At 37.5% G+C, this 19,769-nt stretch overlaps 1 protein-coding gene across 1 annotated transcript in view; it reads right to left on the bottom strand.

The window, feature by feature from the left end:
- ADGRG7 (adhesion G protein-coupled receptor G7) overlaps window positions 1–14,778 on the bottom strand; it is a 59,382-nt gene extending 44,604 nt beyond the window's left edge. Inside the window, exons 1-6 of the mRNA XM_029938696.1 lie at window positions 14,772–14,778; window positions 8,953–9,066; window positions 6,416–6,520; window positions 3,648–3,764; window positions 920–1,065; window positions 380–474 (exon numbers count right to left, since the gene is read on the bottom strand). Coding sequence (XP_029794556.1) covers window positions 380–474; window positions 920–1,065; window positions 3,648–3,764; window positions 6,416–6,520; window positions 8,953–9,066; window positions 14,772–14,778 — 584 coding nt within the window. The remainder of the gene's footprint in view (window positions 1–379; window positions 475–919; window positions 1,066–3,647; window positions 3,765–6,415; window positions 6,521–8,952; window positions 9,067–14,771) is intronic.
- Between the last annotated feature and the right edge of the window lie 4,991 nt (window positions 14,779–19,769).

Below are 19,769 nucleotides of genomic sequence, written 5' to 3'. Positions count from 1 at the left end.
GGATAGCTGAGTTGTTGGTAGGGAGCTTTGTCCTGCAAAGCTATGTTGTTATTTTTGGCTCCGTGCTAGGAAAAGAGTTGGAAAAGATCCCATTGTGCCTGCAGGCTCTCCCCTGGCCAGGCCGAACTAAGGCTGGGAAAGAAGTCTAATCTAATCATCCCAGTAGCTCTCTAAATCTCAGGCCAGGGCAAGCCCTGGAACCAGGAGTTAACATATACCGCCCTGTCTAGTAAATGAAGATCAGGTGGAAAGCCAAGGCTTCAGTCTTTATTCTCAAGGAATAAGCTAGTTAGTGCATCCATGAGAGACATAAAGACCCCTCTCTGAATGGTACATAGCGCTTTGTAATGTTTTCTTTCCCAACTGGAACTGTGCTTACGTTGCAAGAGCATCATCATTAACTGCACCATTTTCAAAGACATCTGTAGGAGCTTGTAGAAGTTGACTCACTGTTGTTACAGCTTCTTGTTTTGCCTGCCAGGAAGAAAGCACCAAATCATCATCCAAGGAGACATATATCACACATCATCACTATGATGAATTATTACAGAATCAAGTGGCACCATTGGTATGGTGATCCAAAGGCAAGTGTTTTTCAAAATTGAAGGTTTAGTTTTAGATGGCAGAGAGAATTAAGATAAAGCATGGTGGAAATTTAAATTGAGTCAATTGGGAAGCTTAGGTTTCTGAACTTCCCCTCAAAGCAAGGTTTTTCACAGAACCTCTACCCCACCCTGAGAACACAAAAGCAGAAACAAAATAGGAGTGCAGGGTTCTGACTATGAAAACATCACAGTCCACGATACTTAGTATAATTATACTTACTGTTGAACTAAGTAAAGCAATTTCTAGTTTTGTCTGTCTTTCCAGGTCTTTTTTTTCCCTTCCCTTCCCCCTTTTAAAACCTTGTGAGTTTTACCTCAAGAGTAGCATTTCTGTTGAAGATCTGTCCAACCACTGTAGCAGCAGAAGTGATGTTCTCAGCAGTTAAGGTATTGGCATCAACTGTTAACAACTGAGTTTGTTTAGAAATGGGCCCATATTGTGTCCATATTGTACTATTGGCTAACTGTTAAAAAAAAAAAAAGAAACCTAACTTTATACAACTATGTCTAAATACGTTGCAAGCAATTGCAGGTGAATAAACTGGAATTCAGCTGACCCTCAGTCTCCTGAATATCACATCCACTTGGTTCTTCATGTTTGCTTCTCTCCTTGTGTAAAGCACAAAGTACATGCAGGCTGGTGGCTTTTTCAACTTTTACTATCTGACAGGATTAATGAACTAAGACAGTCTGCCTTAGGGAGAGCAATGCTACTCAAGGTGGGATCCATGAACCCAATGGTTCACTGTTTGTTACAGGGTCCTTAGGAAGGTAAGCACAGAAACTGAAAGTTCTGGTCTGAAACTGCTACAACAATTGCATGCTGTTGAATCTAATGATTGTTCCAATGATTTATATTCAGATGGGAGCTACACTGGCATGAGCACAGCATAACATAGAGACTTGTTCTAATTGCTACGTCATACACCTGAAATCAATATAACACTGTGTGTCAACTACACGTCAAGAAAAATAAGTAAGTAGTTTAAAACTCTTTTGGAAGAGGAAAAATGATTTGTATTTTACATATCTTTTTTCATCCGATTTTCCTAGTGATTAATTCATTTTTATTACATTTTATGAAAGTATTGGTCAGCAAGGAGTTGGAAAAATTTTAAACTAGCTTTTCAGCAAAGATAGTTCAGGAGACACTGACCTCGACCATATGTCCAGGTGCCAATTGGTCCCCTGGCTCTGGTGTGGTGAGACTTATAAAACATGTTAATCCATATTATCTTTGGTAGAGCCAGGTGTTAATGTGAGCATGTGTGTTAGTTTTCGCTAGATGGCAGCACCATTTCAAAAATCAAACCAAGGTCACAGGCCATTCATACTTAGGGGACAGTTGAAAATAATATCCAATCAGTAGACAGAAACAAAGAAAGTTCTCATTCAATAGCTAGGTCCCTTCTCTGTGTAGGCACTTTGCTGGACACTTTATAGGCATTATCACACTTAATACACAAAACAACACTGTGAGTGGGGCATCCTCATCCCTGTCTAAAGGTTTGGAGCACGAAAGGAATTCACCCAAAGCTCATGCAGCTTAAAAGTGTCAGAGCTGAGAGCCAAAAACTGGCTAGACAAATCCTAGAACACGAAGTCTTTCCCCAGCCAGCCAAATAGATGACAGAACCTATGTGGTTGGCACCCAGCCCCACATCCCACTCCTATCCCCATCTCTACCTTCAACCCTGCCCCTCTACAATTAGAGCCAGTGTGGGACACTGTTGCATTGAAAATAAAAAGAAGCTCCATCATTTTTTGGCTGTTATTCAATGTACCTCTCAAACACGGTTTCATGTATAAAATAGGTATATTAATACCTATTTACATAGTTGTTATAAAAATTAAATGTGATTTAAAAACACTTGTAAAATGTTACTGCAGTATTTGCTACACAGTAAGTGCTCAAGAATTAGTAAAATCACTATAATTACCTCTGAGAATAACATCTAACTCACAGAGGTTCCCTAAGGACTAAATGAGATCATGTATGTTCTTGCCCTGCACTTGGACCACCTAAAGTTTCCTCTTTCTCCCCTTTCTTGGCCCCAGGTAATAGCAATCCCATGCACTTGCATTTAGGTATATACTGGGTCAAAATAAATTAATCTGCATGAAAAAAAACACCTAGTCTACGTATTTCCCACTTCACCTGCTCATGGGAACAGCCCTGAGGCCAGCATTAGGGTCTGGGGATCATGTCTCAAAAGGTCATTGATCATAGTTATTTTTCCTCCTTTTTCTCTTTATGCTAATTCAGTTGACCATCAAAATATCTTCCCTTTGGTCTCAAATACCAGTGATCTATTTTCAGTCAACACTTCACCACTGGTCTAAAAAGATGAGGCCATTTAAAATATGTTACAGATTATCATTTGCTAAAATTTGCTGAACCCATGTCCAACTGTCCTTCACAAACAGGAGTCATCTTAAAAAAAAAAAAAAGAGTGGCTTTAGTTACCAGTTTTTGTTATTTCTTTTTTTAATGTTTATTTATTTCAAGAGAGACAGACACAGGCCAAGCAGGAGAAGAGCAGAGAGAAAGGGAGACACAGAATCCGAAGCAGTCTTCAGTTCTGAGTTGTCACAGCACAGACCCCAAAGCAGGGCTTGAACTGACAAGCCTTAAGATCACGACATGAGCTGAAGTCTTAACCGACTGAGCCACCCAGGCACCCCAGTTTTTGTTATTCCTAATTTAAGAGTTTTAAAAGCATTGATTCATAGGCTCCTGAGTGGCTCAGTCAGTTAAATGTCCAACTTTGGCTCAGGTCATGATCTCACGGTTCATGAGTTCAAGCCCTGTATCAGGCTCTGTGCTGACAGCTCAGAGCCTGGAACCTGCTTCAGATTCTGTGTCCCTTTCTCTTTCAATCTCTCTCTGCCTCTCCCCTGCTTGCACTCTGTCTATCTCTCAAAACTATAATTTTTAAAAATGTTTAAAAAGCATTGACCTGACCATCAGGTATCTAAAGAACCGAGACTTTACACAGAATCCAAACTTTTTCCAGCTACTCAGAACATGGACCATACAACATACCTTCTTTTCCAGGTCTTCCAGATTTTCATTGCAATTTATTAATGTCACATTTTCTAATACTATCTCTCCATATATAGAAATACTGCACAGCCGGGTAGCTTTTGGACGGCCCGCTTTAATAAAAAGAAGGAAAACAATGTTTGCAAAGATGGCCACTAACAATGTGCCCCCAGACACATCCCCGTCTCAGTGTGATTTAGTTGCTTCTCCCACCAAAACGTGGAATCTATTCTTCTATTTCCTAAATTGAGGCTGGACTTATGACTGGCATTGACCAAGAGAATGTTCTGTGAGAGCTCCAGAACCTGACCTCAAGAAGATAAAACCTCAGCCTTCACCCTCTTGGAACATTGTCCTGAGACAGTTGAATAAGGAAGCGGCTCTCTAGAGAATGCGAGGCTTTGTGGAAGAGAACTGAGCTCTTCAGTCTGGCCATTTCAGCACTCCAGCTGCCACAATCAGCCCACAGAACTATGAGAAATCTAAATCATTAATTCTTTTAAGCCACGAAATTTGAGGTGGTTTAATATACAGAAATGTAAAAGTGAATCAGACAGTTACTACAGGAATGTTAAAGGCAGATATCATTTGTCTTGATTTTAAATCTGGAATTCAAAAGACCAGTCAACTATTTCCTTCCTTTGAAGTCTGCAAGGAAGAATTGCCTTCCAGCAGCCAGGGACACAGGGCTTTGAACTGGATGTCATGAAGGTTGTGAGATAGGAAACAATATGAAAAACTCCTACTAGATAATGAATTATATATTTATCTTTCCTTCTTTGTCCAAACCTGAGTAACACCTGAAAGGCAAAGAGTTCTATTGTATTATACCACCTATTCGATATCTGGTTGGCTCTCAGTACTTTTGAATCATTGGGTTTATTTCCTATAATTATCACTGAGCCTCCCTAATCCAGTTTCCTCCTGTGACTAATGCTTAAGAAGCTGTTAACAGATAAAAGCACCTCCTACAAGTATGAATCTACCTACTCAAAATCCTTGAAAATATTTTTGATCATTTGTTATATAAAATTGAATAGTTTAGAAGTAATTCTTAATATAAATTAAAAGCACATTTGCCAATAGTTGAAATCTATATCCTTAAAATTATTTTATGGGCTAAGTCTAAAATTCAAAGATAAGTAAAATAAATATTTTCATAATAGTTGCTCAGAAAATAAAAAGAACCAAATAAAAAACTAAATGAAAGATGGTGATTCTCTTGTCCCAAAAATGTTTTAAAAATCAAACGAGTGTGATGTCCTTTGGTGCATATATTACTGACATTATTTTGGAGCTGGTAGCACATAGTTATTTTTTGTAGCTGTATAATGAAATATTTAAGACAAACAAAACATATAAAATTTGAGACAGTATCCATGGACATACAGTATTAAAAGTAAGTACCAATACATGAAGCCCCATCTTTCACCTTCTGAGCTTTTAATCAAGAGGCTAGAAGGACTTATGTAAAGAATAGGATCATGAATCTTTCAGTAGATATGATATATGTGGGCAAAGGCAATTTGGACTCTGCAAATGGAATACTGGTTTACATAATCTCTTAGGATAAATAAGGTAAAGAAACACACAAGAAAGACCAGTACCTATAAATACTTTAGTGTTTCAAAGAGCTTGATATAAACAAAAATAAATATCCAAGTAAATGTGAAATTCTCCCCAGGGTTATTACTGACTAAAGTTCTATCAAACATTTTCATAAATGATCTAGAATTGGCTGTTATTGGGATATCCAGTGCTGTAAGAAATGATGATGTCCTGCAGGAAGATGTGAGAGACAGGAGTGGTCAAATGAAAATCAATGCAAACAATGTTCAGGTAAAACATTGAGAGAAAATTATACAACAAAATGGGTTCTAAGCTGTCAGAAAAGTAATCTATGAATTTTTTTAATGTTTTTTATTTATTTTTTGAGAGACAGAGACAGCGGAGGGTCAGAGAGAGAAAGGGAGACACAGAATCCGAAGCAGGCTCCAGGCTCTGAGCTAGCTGTCAGCACAGAGCCTGATGCGGAGCTCGAACCCACAAACTGTGAGATCATGACCTGAGCCGAAGCCGGACGCTTACCCGACTGAGCCACTCAGACACCCCAGGAATCTATGAATTTTTAAGGGCTACTCTTAGAAGATATTACCCAATGCAGCATTGAAATAAGTCATCAAAATCCTGAATATCATGAGGGAGCATAGACATTTTAAAATATGTTATTTGTTCCTTTATTCTTAGAATGTGTCTATGCACACAGGTTGTCATGCTTCAAGAAAGGCTTGGTGAAACTAGAGAATGTTCCAAGATGGATAACTAAAATGACCAAGGAGGTGTCCACTACCAACTGTGGACAGACTTAACTGAGCATCTCTACCTAGAAAGATCAAGTCTGAAATAGACATGGTACGAATCTATAGCTAATGTTTAATATTCAGACAAGTTACATATAACACAATGAGAAGATATTAACATTATCAAATTCAAGGATATAGAGTAAACTGGGGAAATAAACCAATGGAAGAAAGAATAAAGGGAATTTATAAGATCCATATTATAGTTTTTAGGAGAATTAGAATTATGTGAAGTTGCATCCTAAACCTTGAACATTAGTATCATGAAAGGGAGCCAAATTCTTCCATAAAAGCTTCTTTGATACCTCTTCCAGGAACTTAATACTAGTTGGAGGGATGATGGGTATGATCCGGCATAGTGATTCATATACTTAAACAGAGGAGATGTTTGGAAAAACACATACCATTTAATGTGTTCTCACCACATTTTTGTGTGGAAGGACCGTATTTTCCTGCTACAATTTCTTCAAAAGTAAAATTGTCATTGGTACTTCCATTACAGAAATTACCTATAATGAAAAGAAAAAATATATTTTTTCATCATAAATTGTTATTTTCTTTTTAAAATTTCAAACCAGATAAAAGTCAAAGTTCCTAGCAGTGCTATTGCTGGGTCATAGGGGAGTTCTGCTGATAGTTTTTTGAGGAACCTTCATACTGTTTTCCAGAGTGGCTGCACCAGTCTACATTCCCACCAACAGTGTAGGAGGGCGCCCGTCTCTCCACACCCTCGCCAGCATCTATAGTCTCTTGATTTGTTCATTTTAGCCACTCTGACTGGCGTGAGGTAGTATCTCATGTGGTTTTGATTTGTATTTCTCTGATGATAATAAGTTTGCATTCATAGGTCTAACAGGAGAACAGGAGAAACCTAACGGAGGACCATGGGGAGGGGAAAGAGAGTTGGAGAGAGAGAGGGACAAAAAACCTGAGAGACTATTGAATACTGAAAACCAACTGAGGGTTGAAGGGGGATGGGGAAGGGGGAAGAGAGGTGGTGGTGATGGAGGAGAGCACTTGTGGGGAAGACCACTGGGTGTTACATGAAAACCAATTTGACAATAAACTATTAAAAAATAAATAAATAAATAAATAAATAAATAAATAAACAAACAAACATTAAAAAATAAAATAGAAACTTATTTTTTAAAAAGTCAAAGTTCAAAGCCTATTTAGTGTAATTTGAAGGGTAATAAAAAGCTTTAAGACTCATTGACCCACCAGGAATTTCATACTTTTTAATATGATTGAATTAATGCCATTAGAAAAACTAGTACATTAGATAATGGGTTCTAGTTAAAATGCACACAATATATAACCTGGTAGAGGTAGGATGTGACCACTAACACATCGAAAAGGAAAGTGTAATCAAATTAGTTGCAATCTTGAAAATTAAAGATGTAGAGGCTATAAAGGCACCTGGGTAGCCCAGTTAGTTAAGGGGCTGACCGGCTTAGGTCATGATCTCACAGCTTGTGAGTTCAAGCCCCACATCAGGCTCTGTGCAGTCAGCTGAGAGTCTGGAGCCTGTTTCTGATTCTGGGTCTCCCTCTCTCTCTGCCCCTCCTCCACTCATGCTCTCTCTCTCTCTCTCAAAAATAAATAAAAAAACATTTTAAAAAGTCTTTAAAGATAATAGAGCCTATAGTACCAAAGGGGATCATAAGGATGTGGGTCAAAGCAAAAACACCAAAGTCATGGAGCATGTGAGATATACTGGCATTTCTAGAGCTCTAGATCCGAAGCAGGGAGCATAAAGTGTACAGAGTATTGGGAACATACTGTAGATGAAGATGTAACTTTGAAATATTATGTGCAATATCCAACAAAGTAACCTAAATATTTATCAGTAGATAAATGGATAAAGAAAAAATATATATATATATATTTGCTGGGAAGATTCATATACATATATACATAATATATATTACATATTTATATATATGAATGAATTCATATATATTTTATATGCAGGAATATTACTTAGCCATAAAAAAGAATGAGACTTTGCCATTTGCAACAACATGGATGGGTCTAGAGGTTATTATGCTAAGTAAAATAAGTAAAACAGGAAAAGAAAAATACCATATTACTTCCTTATATGTTGAATCTAAAAAACAAAATGAATAAACAAACAAAAAACAGAAACAGATGCATGAATACAGAGTGGTTACCAGAGGGGCTACCCGGGGGAATTGGTGAAATGAGTGAAGGAAAGTGGGAGATACAGGCTTCTACTTATGGAGTAAATAAGTCACTGGGATGAAAGGTACAGCGCAGGGAATAAAGTCACTGGTACTGTACAGCATTGTGTGGTGACAGATGGTAGCTACCCTTGTGGTGAACAGAGCATAATGGGTCGAGTTGTTGAATCACTAGACTGTACACATGAAACTAATGGAACATTGTGTGTCAACCATACTTAAGAAGGAGCTTTGAACTTTGATTCTGAGAGAGCACTGTCTGAAGTCAAACTGCTAATTTAACAACATCTCATCAAGAGAAAGGATGAAAAGACAAAAACTTCATCTCAACATATAGTTAGATAGGAAGATGTACTTTGGTTTCAGAAAAGTTAAATATATTAGAATTGTGATATTTGAAATGGGGTAATATAGCATATCGCCAACCAGAAGGACATGAGAAAACCATATCACCCATTGCCCTGAAGTAGACAGTGCAACCAGAAGGAAAAGCTTCTGTCAGTTTTCAGAGAAACCTGATAGTTGAAAAACATACTAGGTCTATTGAGCATACAAGTAAATAGCCCAAAAAGAATACTCAGCTTTTAGTATTAAGCTAACACACACATCTTAAAGCCATCATCATGAAACCCATTGTTACTAAGTCATTAACAGATGCATTTCAGAAGCTTTGCTGTTGTCCTTATTCACAGGAGACATCTAGACCCCATGCCCTAGTACCATCCTAAGTAACTTACGGATTGTACATCTTATTCCTTTCCACTTTTCTGGACAAATGCATCTGCCATTTTCCCAGATTCCATCATTACTGCAGAACTTTATTTCGGTGTTTGATGTGGGGGTTGATGTTCCTAAAAAAACCAATAAATAATAGAATAGTTCACAAATTGGCTGATCAGTTTCTCCTTTTGGGTGGGTAGCCTTTAATTTCTACATGTAAAACAATCACCTTGACTACCACTGGAGAAGTATTTTTTGTAACATCGCCATCAACAAAAATATATATTCAGAATTTATACAGGATATGCAATGCTTATGAGAGGTGATGAATACCATAAAGCTGTATTTAAGACACAATCCTTTGGGGCGCGTGAGTGGCTCAGTCGGTTAAGCCTCCAGCTTCAGCTCAGGTCAGATCTCACCTTTGTGGGTTCGAGCCCCGCGTCAGTCTCTGTGCTGACAGCTAGCTCAGAGCCTGGAGCCTGCTTCCGGTTCTGTGTTTCCTTCTCTCTCTGCCCCTCCCCCTCTCATGCTCTGTCTCTCTCTGTATCAAAAATAAATAAAACATTAAAAAAAATTTAAAGACAATCCTTTGAGCAAGGAGATTAGAATCTACTGAGGGAAATAGATTATATAGATTAGATTAGACTAGATAGATAGATAGATAGATAGATAGATAGATAGATAGGCAGGCAGGTAGTTAGGACACCTAAGTCAACATGCAGATTTTTACATGCTTTAAGACACAAAAGAGAGATGTTGAGAACAGAAGCAATTTATCCAGAGAGAAATCCCAAGAACAGGTGGTATTTGAATCAGATTTTTAGACTAAATCTAGAAAAGTCAGATAAAAAAGGATGGCCCCAAATAGGCAGGATACAGAGTGCAAAATCACAAAATATGGAAAGTTCTAAAGTGCCCAAGGAACATAGTAAAGTTTAACAAATAAGGAACTTCAGTTCTATGTGGAGTAATAGCAGGACATAGACTAGATTAGAAGTGGGTTTATAGACCAAGCCAAGATTTACTCCTGCAAGAGTACAGAGAGAGCTTTAAAATTTTTTTTAAATATTTATTTATTTTTGAAAAAGAGAGAGCGTGCGCATGCACACACATGCACACACGAGTGGAGGAGGGGCAGAGAGAAAGAGACAGAGAATCCGAAGCAAACTCTGTCATGACATCTCTTAGCCTGACATGGGACTCAAACGCACAAATTGTAAGATCATGACCTGAGCTGAAGTCAGATGCTCAACCGACTGGGCCAACCAGATGCCCCGAGTCTAGAAAGATCTGAAAACAAGGTAGTAACATAATAAGGAAAGTGTTTTAAAAAGCTACCTCAAGCAATAAAGGAAGTGACTGAGGCTAGGAGGCAAGAAGGCCAGTTAAAGACTCCAATGGGGATCAGATCTAGAGCAGTGGCTTTGAGGAAGTTAGGTGTCATCAGGTTCAGGAAGCATGCCTGAGACAAAATTGTAAGGATCTAGTGATTGATTATTTTGACCTGGGCAGACTGAGGTCTCTACATTGAAGATAGGTAATGGCAAACAAATTAAGCTTAAGAATATACAAGGCAGAGTTCCCGCTCCAATAATGATAAAGTGGTTTGTAAAATTTAACCCTCCCACAGATAACACTTTAAAAATTTTTTTATATTTTTTATTTATTTTTGAGAGACAGAGACAGCGTGAGCAGGGGAGGGTCAGAGACAGAGGGAGATACAGAATCTGAAGCAGGCTCCAGCCTCTGAGCTAGCCATCGGCACAGAGTCCGAAGCAGGGCTTGAATCCACAAACTGTGAGATCATGACCTGAGGCGAAGCCGGACACTTAAATGACTAGCCACCCAGGAAACACTTTTAAATTCTGGACAAAAGTTTAGGGGTGCCTGGTTGGCTCGGTCAGTTAAGTGTCTGACTCTTGGTTTCATCTTAGATCATGATCTCATCATGGTTTGTGAGATCAGGTCCCCCATTGTCAGGCTCTGTGCAGGAATTTCTTTCTGCCTCTCTCTCCCCCCATCCTGAGCTTGCTCTCTCCCTCTCTCTCAAAAAATAAATAAACAAACATAAAACCTTATATTAAAAATATATATCCACTATTTACTATTTTATGCCTGAATACTTTCATTAATGTAATGTTATCCAGATTCATTTATGTTGTTGTGTTTATTGCTTTTGATTGCTAAACAATCAATAATCCATTGTATGAATATACATTATTTGTATATTCAGTTGATGGACTCCTTTTTTTTTTTCTTTTGCTACCATGAATAGAACTGCCACAGTTGGGTTCCCTGGAATACAAATTCTGAATTGAAGATCTATCTATATAAAGGTTTCAGCAAGTGCTTTTGGAATCCATACTTGACGGGATGGGGGAGTCATGGAGGCAGGACTGGGTAGAGGGAGAAATAGAACTGCATGACAGTTGGAGTTGGGATGACACTTCAGAGGTGATGTCTCTATTAGTTATCTATTGCTGCAGAACAAATCACCGCAAAACTTAGTGGCTTAAAATGACAATGATCATTTGTTCTTCTGGGATTCAAGCATAATAAAACTAACCTATGGTGATAAAAATCTGAGTAGTGTTTGCCCAGGGGTAGGGAGTGGTGGTGGAGAGATTGACTGGCAAGAAACATCTACAGGGACAGCAAACAGTGAACAGGGCCTAATTTCTAGCCAGATGAACATAAAACCTCACACCGAAGGCCTGTACTTCAATTCTTACCTAACACATCATGTCTAATTTTCAATTAAAAAAGTACAAAGCATGCCAAAGGGTAAAAACTGGCCTGAATAGACAAACCAAGTCTCAGAAACAGACATATATGGCAGATTTTTTGTAATTATCAGACCAGGAATTTAAATAATTATGGTTAATATCCCAAGAGATTTAATGCAAAAAGTAGATAACATGTGAGAACAAGTGACTAATATAAGACGACAGATGGAAACTCTAAGAAAGAATCAAAAGAAATGCTAAGTACAAAAACATTGTAACAGAAATGAAGAATGCCTTTGAGAAACTTCCTAAACTAAAATACAAAGAGAAAGAAGAATAAAAAATATAAAAGACTATCTAAAAACTATGGGCCAAAAAGGTGTAACATACACAGGATGGGAATACCAGAAGAAAAAGAAAGAGATAAAGGAACAGAAAAAAATATTTGAAGTTTTAATGTCTGAAAATATTCCAACATAAATGACACACACCAAAGACAGATCTAGATCAGAGAACACCAACTAGGATAAATGTCAAAACAAAAGAAAACAAAATAAAAATAAACAATAACAATTAAAACTACAATTAGGCACATTTTATTCAAAATTCAGAAAATCAAAGACAAAGAGAAAATTTCAAAATAAGCCAGAAAGGTGGTGGAAGGAGGAAGTTTATCTGTAGAGAAACAAGTATAAGATTACATCAGAATTCTTCTCAGAAGCCATCCAAGCAATAAAATAGTATAGTGAAGGATTTAGTATTGAAAGAAAAAACACCAATAAAGAATTCTGTACCCAATGAATTATCCTTTAAAAGTAAATGAGAAATAAAGACACTCAGACAAACAAAAACTGAGGCAGTTTGACACCAGTAGATCTGCCTTACAAGAAATGTTAAAAGTTCTTCAAAGAGAAGGAAATGATATAGGTCAGAGACTTGACTCTATGTAAGAAAAGAAGAGCATTAGAGAAGGAATAAATAAAGGTAAATAATAATCTTTTAGTTTTTTATTCTTTTTTGTTTATTTTTTAATGTTCATTTATTTTTGAGAGACAGAGCACAAGTGGAGGAGGGGCAGAAAGAGGGAGAGACAAAATGTGAAGCAGGCTCCAGGCTCTGAGCTGTCAGTACAGAGCCTAATGCAGAGCTTGAACTCACAAACCATGAGATCATGACCTGAGCTGAAGTCAGATGCTTAACTGACTGAGCTACCCAGGTGCTCCCAGGTTTTTATTTTCAATTGCTCTAACAGATAAGTTTATTTAGAATAATAATAGCAATGATGTATGAGGTGATTATACCTTATGGAAAAATAAAATAAATGACAGGAAAAAATGTTGTAAGGGAAGAGAAAGAGGAATTCGGTAATACCTTATTTTGAGGTCCTGGGACTACTTATGAGACCACAGACTGATATTAGAAAGTGGACATAGATTGGGGATGCCTGGGTGGCTGAGTCAGTTGACGTCCAACCCTAGATTTGGGCTCAGGTCATGATCTCATAGTTTGTGAGATCAAGCACCTTGTTAGTCTCCCAAGGAGCCTGCTTGGGATATTGTTTCTTTCTGCTCTCTGCCCCTCCCTCACTCCATTCTCTCTCTCTCTCTCTCTCTCTCTCCCTCTCCCTCTCTCTCTCTCTTTCTCTCTCTCAAAATAAATAAATAAATAAACTTAAATAAATAAATGTATTAAAAAAAATACATTTTGGGGGCACTTGGGTGGCTCAGTCAGTTGAGCTTCTGACCAGATTTCAGTTTATGTTATAATCCCAGAGTAATGGGATTGAGCCCTGTGTCTGCACTGAGCATGGAGCCTGCTTGGGATTCTTTCTCTCTCTCCCTTTGCCCCTGCCCCTTTCCCCCACTTGCTCTCTCTTGAAAAAAAAAATTGGTAGTTACTCTAGAGTTTGCAATATACATTTAAAACTAATATAAGTCCACTTTCTTTTTATGTTAAATAAATAATTAAAAATCAGAGCAAAAATCAATCAAGTTGAAACAGGAAATTAATACACAAAATCAATGAAACCAAAAGCTTGTTATTTGAAAAGATCATTAAAATTGACAAACCTCTAGATGGTCTAACTTTAAAAAAAAGAGAGAAGGCATAATTACTAATAACAGGTGTGAAAAAGAGTCATCACTACAGATTCCTTAAACATTAAAAGAATAACAGAGAAATATTATGCCCACAAATTTGGTAACCTAGATGAAATGGACCAAGTCCTTGAAGAACACAATCTACTGAACTCACACAAGGAGAATAGATCATCTTAATAGGCCTATATTGATAAAGTAATTGAATCAATAGTCAATAACCTTCCAAAACAAAAGGCACCAGGCCCCAGATGGATTTATTGCTGAATCCTACCAAACATTTGAGGAAAAATTGAGATCAATGTTTTATAGTCTTTTCTAGAAAACAGAAGCAAAAGGAATACTTCCTAACTCATTCTATGAGGCCAGCATTATTCTAATACCAAAATTAGATAAAGACATTACAAGAAAGAAAATTACATATCAATATTTCTCATAAATATAAAGGCAAAACTCCTCAACCAAATATTAGCAAATCAAATCCAACAGTGTATAGAAAAAATTATAACATAACACAGTATTCCCAATTCCTCCTTCTGTTCTTTTACAACATGTTCTCATCTTATGGTAGAGCATCTAATTTCTTACCATTGAGTATGAGATTGGGTTTATGTTTTTTTGTAGATGTTTTTTATCAAGTTGATGCAGTTCCCCTATATTTCCACTTTGCTAAGAGTTTTTAACATGAATGGTAGTTGGGTTTTGTGAATGTTTTTTCTGTATTTATTGATATGATCATGTGATTTTTCTTTTTTAGTCTGTTGATATGATGAATTACATTAATTGATTTTCAAATTTTGAACTAGCCTTGTATATCTGGAATAAATCCAAATTTGTATTTCTCTGATGATGAATAATGGAGAAGAATGAGCCTGGACCACTTTCTTACACCATACACCAAAATAAACTCAAAATGGATGAAAGACCTAAACATAAGACACAAAGCTATCAAAATCCTAGAGGAGAAAACAGGCAACAATCTCTTTGACCTCGGCCACAACAACCTCTTACTTGACATGTGTCCAGAGGGAAGGGAAACTAAAGCAAACATGAACTACTGGGACCTCATCAAGATAAAAAGCTTCTGCACAGTGAAGGAAACAATCAGCAAACCTAGAAGGCAACCAACAGAATGGGAGAAGATATTTGCAAATGACATATCCAATAAAGGATTGTATCCAAAATCTATAAAGAACTTACCAAACTCAACACCCAAAAAACCAAATAATCCAGTGAAGAAATGGGCAAAAAACATGAATAGACATTTTTCTAAAGAAGACATCCAGATGGTTAACAGACACATGAAAAAATGCTCAACATCACTCATCATCAAGTAAATAGATTTTTTAAAAAGCTGTGGTATATCCATACAATGGAATATTATTCAGCCATGAAGAGAAATGAGCTGTGAATGCCCCAAAAGATATGGAAAAATCTTAAATACATGTAGTTAAGTTAAAGAAGCCAGGCTGAAAAGGCTACACACTGTATGATTCTAAATATGATACCCTGGAGGGGCGCCTGGGGGGCTCAGTCAGTTAAGTGTCTGACTTCAGCTCAAGTCATGATCTCAGAGTTCGTGACTTTGAGCCCTTCAGTGGGCTCTGTGCTGACAGCTCGGAGCCTGGAGCCTGCTTCAGATTCTGTGTCTCCCTCTCTCTCTGCCCCTTCCCCCCTCATGTGTGGATTCATGCTCTTGCTCTCTCACTCTCAAAAATAAATAAACATTAAAAAGGTTTAAATATGACATTCTGAAAAGGCAAAACTGTAGAAAGAGTAAAAAGATTAAGGGATTGGGAAAGGAAGAGAGGGATGAATAGGTGAAGCAAAGGGGATTTTTAGGCAAGTGAACTATTCTGTATGATACTGTAACAGTGCATGCATGTCATTATACTTGTGAAAATCCACCACATTGTACAATACAAAGAATGAACATTAATTTAAAATGCATCTTAATTAATAATGTATCAATATTGGTTCATTAATTATATAACAAAAGCAACCCACTAATGTAAGATACTAATAGTAAAGGAAGATATGATGGGGAAGGGGTGATGAGACAGAGAATAAATAGGAACTCTGTACTTTCTGCCTAATTTTACTGTAGCCTGAGCCATCTCTAAAAATCAAGTCATTAGCATAAAAAAATAAGATATGAATCCAGACCTCAAAGAGCTTAAGATTTACCAGGAGAGATTTAATTGTAATTGTTACATGACAAACATCTCCATGTAACCAAGGAAATATGTGAATCTTTTTATTTATTGTTTGCTTATTTTGAGAGAGACTGCATGTGTGAGAGAGAGTGAGAGAGGAGCAAGAGAGAGGGAGAGAGACCGTCAAGCAGGTTCCAGCCATCACCACAGAACCCAATGCAGGACTTGAACCCACAAACTGTGATGTAACAACCTGAACTAAGATCAAGAGCCCAATGCTTAACTGAGTCACTGAGGTGCCCTTATGTGAATCTTCTTAAGTTGTAGAATACTTCAAATACACAAAGTACAGAGTATAAAACATCCCCTGCTACCCTAAAGCCAGTTTAAAATTTTTTTTTTATGTTTTACTTATTTTTGAGAGAGAGAGAGAGAGAGAGAGGATGAGCAGGGGAGGGTCAGACAGAGGAGGAGATACAGAATCTGAAGACAGGCTCCAGGCTCTGAGCTGTCAGCATAGAGCCTGACATGGGGCTTGAACCCACGAACTGTGAGATCATGACCTGAGCCGAAGTCAGACACTTACCGACTGAGCCACCCAGGCGCCCCAAGCCAGCTTTAAAAGATGGGAACTTTCTCTCAGATTTGCGTCAGACTTTTTAAAAAATATGTAATAAAACTTTATAGGATGTGTTGAAATTCTTTACACTCCTTTCTATCAACATTCCTTTCCCTCCATCCGCAGAGGTTAACACTATATTGAAATTGTCATTTATCTTTTGCATCATATTTTATACTATTATTACATCTAAGATAATCAATACACGGCATTTACTGCAGTTTTTTCTGTTTTTTTTTTTTTTTTACTATTGATTCTTTTTTTTTTAAGTTTATTTATTTTATTTGGGGGAGGAGGGACAGAGAGAGAAGGAGAGAGAAAATCCCATGAAGGCTCTGCACTGTCAGCCCAGAGCTGATGCAGGGCTCAAACTCAGGAAACCATGAGACCACGACCAAGCCAAAATCAAGATACTTAACCACCTGAATCACCTAGGCTCCATGATTCAACTATTTTAACGGTTTTAGTTCTAGTTAGGTTTTTTCTTCCTTTGGGGGTAAATTTGGTTATTTATATTTTTTTAGAAAATTGCCACATGGCCAAAGTTTTTATATTAGCTAGAATAAGATTTTCATGGTATCTATCTGCTTATGATCTTATTAGTTTTTTTAAAAATCACTGCTCTATCTTATCATATACTTTTATAGGTAATACAGTCACAGAGTTGGAAAATAAAAATAACATACAAAGGTACATAGCCTTGCTCCCATCCAAAAATACATACAAATAATAATTTCTATTCATTTTTTCTAATCTTTTTCATCACAAGCAAATATGAATATATAGTCTTATTTTTGTCCTCTCTTTTCTGTTCTTGCTCTTGCACCTCATAATGAATGTCCTAAATTTTCCACAGCAGTTCATAGAGAACTTCCACATCTTCTTTTATTTATTTTATCAAAAAATTTTTTTGCATTTATTTATCATTGAGAGACAGAGCACAAGCAGGGGAGGGGCAGAGAGAGAAGGAGACACAGAAACTGAAGCAGACTCCAGGCTCTGAGCCGTCAGCCTGAGTCGTCCAGGGACCCCCACATCTTTTATAGCCACATTATAGTCTATTATAATAAACCCTAATTTATCTGACCCCTTACTGACGGACACTTATGTTGTTTTCGATTGTATATTCCTTGCAATTGTACAAATTCATCTGGAGAATGAATTCCCAGAAGTGCAATGCTGAGCCAAAAAGTGCACCTTTGTCATTTGACAGTTACTTCCAGCTTGCCCCACCCGGGTGTATTAATTTGTATTTTCACCAGCAACGCAACTTTATGCACGGTCTGGGACAAAGTACAATGAAGACCTAATGAAGTACAATGAAGACAAATGTAAAATTTGTAAATTAAGCCAAAAACTGCTAAATAAAGTCCGCGTGCTTGATTCTAATGCCAGGATCATCATACCTTTCTAAGGACATGGAAGTCCAAGTCTGAATTTAGGAACTGTGGATTCCTGGGAGTTCGACTTCGGACTGAGACGAGAACCCCGAGAACCCCGGCAGCAGCCGCCGGCCTCTCTCCCGGTGCCTGTCTGGGTGCCAGGCCAAGGCGGCCGTGTGCTGCCACCTATAGATACCTGAGCCACACCGCCACACTAGGAACAGCCACCCCTCAGAGCCAGGGAAGCACTGCCGCCACCGCGGCCCTCCCCAGAGACGACGGCAAGAGACTTGAAAAGGGAGGTGCTTAGAAGGTCCCTGGAAGCCCAGCAGGGGCTCTGCAGACCCGGATGTAAGACGCAAACCCTGGGAGGGGAGCTGAAGGCTCTGGGTCAGCGTGCCCTCTTGGCTTTTGCTTAAGCCTTGTCTGTTACCCTACTTCTCGGTGTTGTGATCTGCTTTACTTTTGCACATGTTGCTGGATTATGCCTTTCTGTCTCGCTGGATATTTATCTTCTTAAATTCATCTTTTCAAAAAACGAGCTTTTGGTTTTTTGATCTCTGTTCTTGTTTTGTTTCCATTCCATTAATTTGTTCTTATTTTCATTACTGCCAAACGGCCTTCCTTAGAGTTTACTTTCTTTTATATTTATTTATTTTTATTTGTTCTATCTCCAGGCCCAGCTTAATGACAGACGCATAGAAGGCGCAATAAACGTTTGCTGACTGACCTGTTTGGCAGTTGCGTTTTGGTCGCGGCTATCCAGCCCAAGCTGAGCTACCACCCCTCTGTTTTAATCACATTTTTAACACCTTTTGCTCCCCAGTTCAAGACCCTGTCCCCTGAAATGCCTCAATTACCCAGAAAATATAGCAAAAGGAGTATTGGTATTTTTAAGCCTCTGTATTTTAAGTAAAGAAAGGCAGACCCTGAAATACTAAGTGCTTTGTTTATTTCCCTTAACTAGTTTTTAAACCTATGGACTCATAAAAATGACATTTAGCTATTCATTAGACCAATATCCCCATTCTACATTAAAGAGTACATTCTACATAAAAGGTAACTTGTTCCGGATCAATAATTAATTGATAGCTGAGTGGAGTTAACCCAGATCTCTTGGTTACTAATTAAGTGCTCCTGCTCCATCCCGAAAGTGCAGCCTTTACCCCAGGGAAAACAGGGCCGTAAGCATCAGCTTCAACTGGAGGATTCACACATTGGAATGTGTTTAATAGTAGCATTTATTTTTCTTTATAACACCCGTATAATATTAATATTTTTCTACATTTTCTTACATTATAATAAGTAGTATTTCCAGAAATATTAGTCCTATTTTCAATATCTTTACTCCACTTTATGGAAAATTAAATGTAGAAAATCTGTTACACACTTCATGCTGCTTGAGAAAGTAGCATAAAATACTAAAAATGCCAAACGGAAAACATGAATTTCATTTCTTCTCCTAAACTAGACAAAATTGGAATCTCTTTTGAAAAGTCTATTTTAATTAAGTGCAGGAATAAAAATACTCTTCCTTGGTCAAAGGAGTTCCATCAGGAGACTCTAATGTCTGGCTCCAATTCTTAAGGGTTTTAAAATCCTGGCATCTGTCATTTGTCCCAGACCAGGAATTTGAAATATTTGGATGAGAATAAGATTCCTCTTAAATGAGAGGACAAAATTTAGGAAAGTTTATTCCACTGTGAAAAGAAACCTAAAAAATTTAAACAAATAAAATATATAAAGTATACTTAAGGCAAAAGTTGTTCAATATGAAATACCTAGTTACATATTTCAATAAACTGGTTAAATATTTTAATAAAATTTTCCCTGATGGTGTAGCATAATATAA

The sequence above is a fragment of the Suricata suricatta genome, chromosome 5 (assembly GCF_006229205.1).
Source record: "Suricata suricatta isolate VVHF042 chromosome 5, meerkat_22Aug2017_6uvM2_HiC, whole genome shotgun sequence".
Classification (NCBI taxonomy): domain Eukaryota; kingdom Metazoa; phylum Chordata; class Mammalia; order Carnivora; family Herpestidae; genus Suricata; species Suricata suricatta.
Note: the sequence above shows the minus strand (reverse complement) of the source record. Positions and strands in the feature narration are given on the sequence as shown.